This window comes from Cibotium barometz, chromosome 42 (genome assembly GCF_041138505.1).
Source record: "Cibotium barometz isolate CiBa-2024 chromosome 42, ASM4113850v1, whole genome shotgun sequence".
Lineage (NCBI taxonomy): Eukaryota > Viridiplantae > Streptophyta > Polypodiopsida > Cyatheales > Cibotiaceae > Cibotium > Cibotium barometz.
In genome coordinates, this window is record NC_141087.1 from 27980412 (window position 1) to 27982444 (window position 2033).

Here is a 2033-nt window from a genome sequence, read left to right on the forward strand (position 1 = left end):
GGAAGTTGCAATATTTGTGATGACAGTCCTCGATAATACTAGTTTGGAGTGTATTTTCGATTAAAATTTGCCATTTCCTTTATTTTGAAGGAATAGAAATAATACAATCCAACTATAATATCCCGATGTTTTCTCAATTTTTGGTACAAAATCCTGGCTACTTTCGATGATTTTGATTGGTGGAGGAAAAAAAATTTCCTGAGCACTATGAAGATATGATGATCATTGCTCGAAAAGAAATATTTTTTTCAACCCTTAAAATTAAAGGCAATGCGTAGGCTTAACCGGGATTTAGACTTGAAAATCACTAGAAATCGTACAAATGCCGGGATTTACAACTAAAATGTGCAAATTTCAACCCTTAAAATTAAAAGCAGGGTCGAATTTCAATCGGGATTTCTAAATTTCAGCCGGGAAAATTACACTACGAAGCAGGTTATGTGAGTATTGATGATGATGATGCTAGTATGTAAAGATGGTCAAATTTAAGGAGTCCTTATGGCATGAGAACACTCCTCAAGGGCATGTTGAATGTTGACATATGAATGATGTATCGCGTGACGTTGGCTTAGGCTTGCTTCAGCGGAAGCTTCGAAGTTCAAAGCCGCCGTTTTGACTTTGGCGACCACCTATAAAGGGGGCAACGCCGCCCCCATTGTCACAACCTCCAGCTGTCTCCCATTCTAAAACCGCCATCCTCCGCCAACATGGAGAAGCCAAGCCCCGCCGACGCCGACCTCCACCCAAATCGCGAGAATAGCCATTTTAAATACCGCGGCGTCCGCAAGAGATCGTGGGGAAAGTGGGTCTCGGAGATCCGTTTGCCCAACAAGCGGGCCCGCATCTGGCTCGGTTCCTACTTCACTCCGCACGCCGCCGCCCGCGCCTATGACACAGCCGCCTTCCACCTCCGCGGCCACTCCGCTCGCCTCAACTTCCCGCACACCCTCCCACCTCCGCCCCTGTCCCTCTCTCCCACATCCATCCAAAGAGCCGCTCAAGCTGAAGGTGCTAGCTACGATCGATTTTGGGGCAGCCATACTGCAACAACATCATCATCTTCTTCCTTCCCTCCCGTTTCGAGCGGAGCTCGCCATTACTCAAGCCAAGTGAATTCTGTGGCGGATGAGCTTACGCCCAGCACCTCCTTGGAAACCACCATGCCGCCAGCTGACACAGCGGCTGCTTCCATTGTGGGTACAGAGAAACAGGAGGAGGAGGAGGCGTTCTGGCAGCTCGCAACGTGGTGCTTCACGCACGAACACACAGAGCCCGAGAATGCCAACTTTCACTAGATCGCTTCATTCATCAGTGTGATGATTATTTTATTTTATTCTTTGTATTTTATTTTATTTTTTGACAACCTCGAATTAGTAAAAAATATTTATATTTTAACGTGCCACCATGCCATACCCTTACCTTTGTTGGAGCTATATATAGCTAACCCTAACTCACTCTACGTCTTGCTTATATATATGTGACTTGTGACGACTAATATGATTCATTCTTGTGGAGCGTATGTGGTGTCTCTTGTCTCGTCTCTCTTCCTCTCTCAATATGGTATCAGAGCGATTCTAATCATAAGGGAAGCATCTATGTCTTCTTGTTCAATTTATGATTATCATTTCATGTCTTACAAGATTGATCTTTGATAACAGTTTTGTGTAGGGTTGATTGGTTCTTTGATTATATGTTGCCTACATGATTTTATAGCTCCAATTGTTGGAATTAGAATTGTTTCTTAATCGCATCCTTAAAACCAAAACGGTTTGTCAATCGGAGTTATGAGTCAAAAGTTAGGACAGTTCAGGCAAACTGCATCTAAAACAGTAAAACAGGTTCTTTGTGAGAGCAAATAGATAGTTTTCTCTGAGTCGTAAGCAGGATTTGATCGTCAAATCTTTCCATGAAAGCTTCAAACGGATGCTTGCTGTACAAGCTTCAATTAGATACAAAACTTGCCGTGCAAGTTACATCATAACGCGGTGCTTTTTCTTAACGCGGTCCTTTTTCTTATTATTATTTTCGTGGAC

At 43.5% G+C, this 2033-nt stretch overlaps 1 protein-coding gene across 1 annotated transcript; it reads left to right on the plus strand.

The window, feature by feature from the left end:
* The first annotated feature begins 676 nt into the window (after positions 1-676).
* On the plus strand, positions 677-1428 carry LOC147614336 (ethylene-responsive transcription factor RAP2-1-like). Its single transcript, XM_086780440.1, has one exon. The coding sequence runs from the start codon at positions 708-710 to the stop codon at positions 1293-1295; it is 588 nt and encodes a 195-aa protein (XP_086636566.1). The 5' UTR covers positions 677-707; the 3' UTR covers positions 1296-1428.
* The last annotated feature ends 605 nt before the right edge of the window (positions 1429-2033 follow it).

Bases quoted from the DNA above. Each gene is read 5' to 3' on its own strand.
- LOC147614336 (XM_086780440.1), top strand. From the start codon at position 708: ATGGAGAAGCCAAGCCCCGCCGACGCCGACCTCCACCCAAATCGCGAG.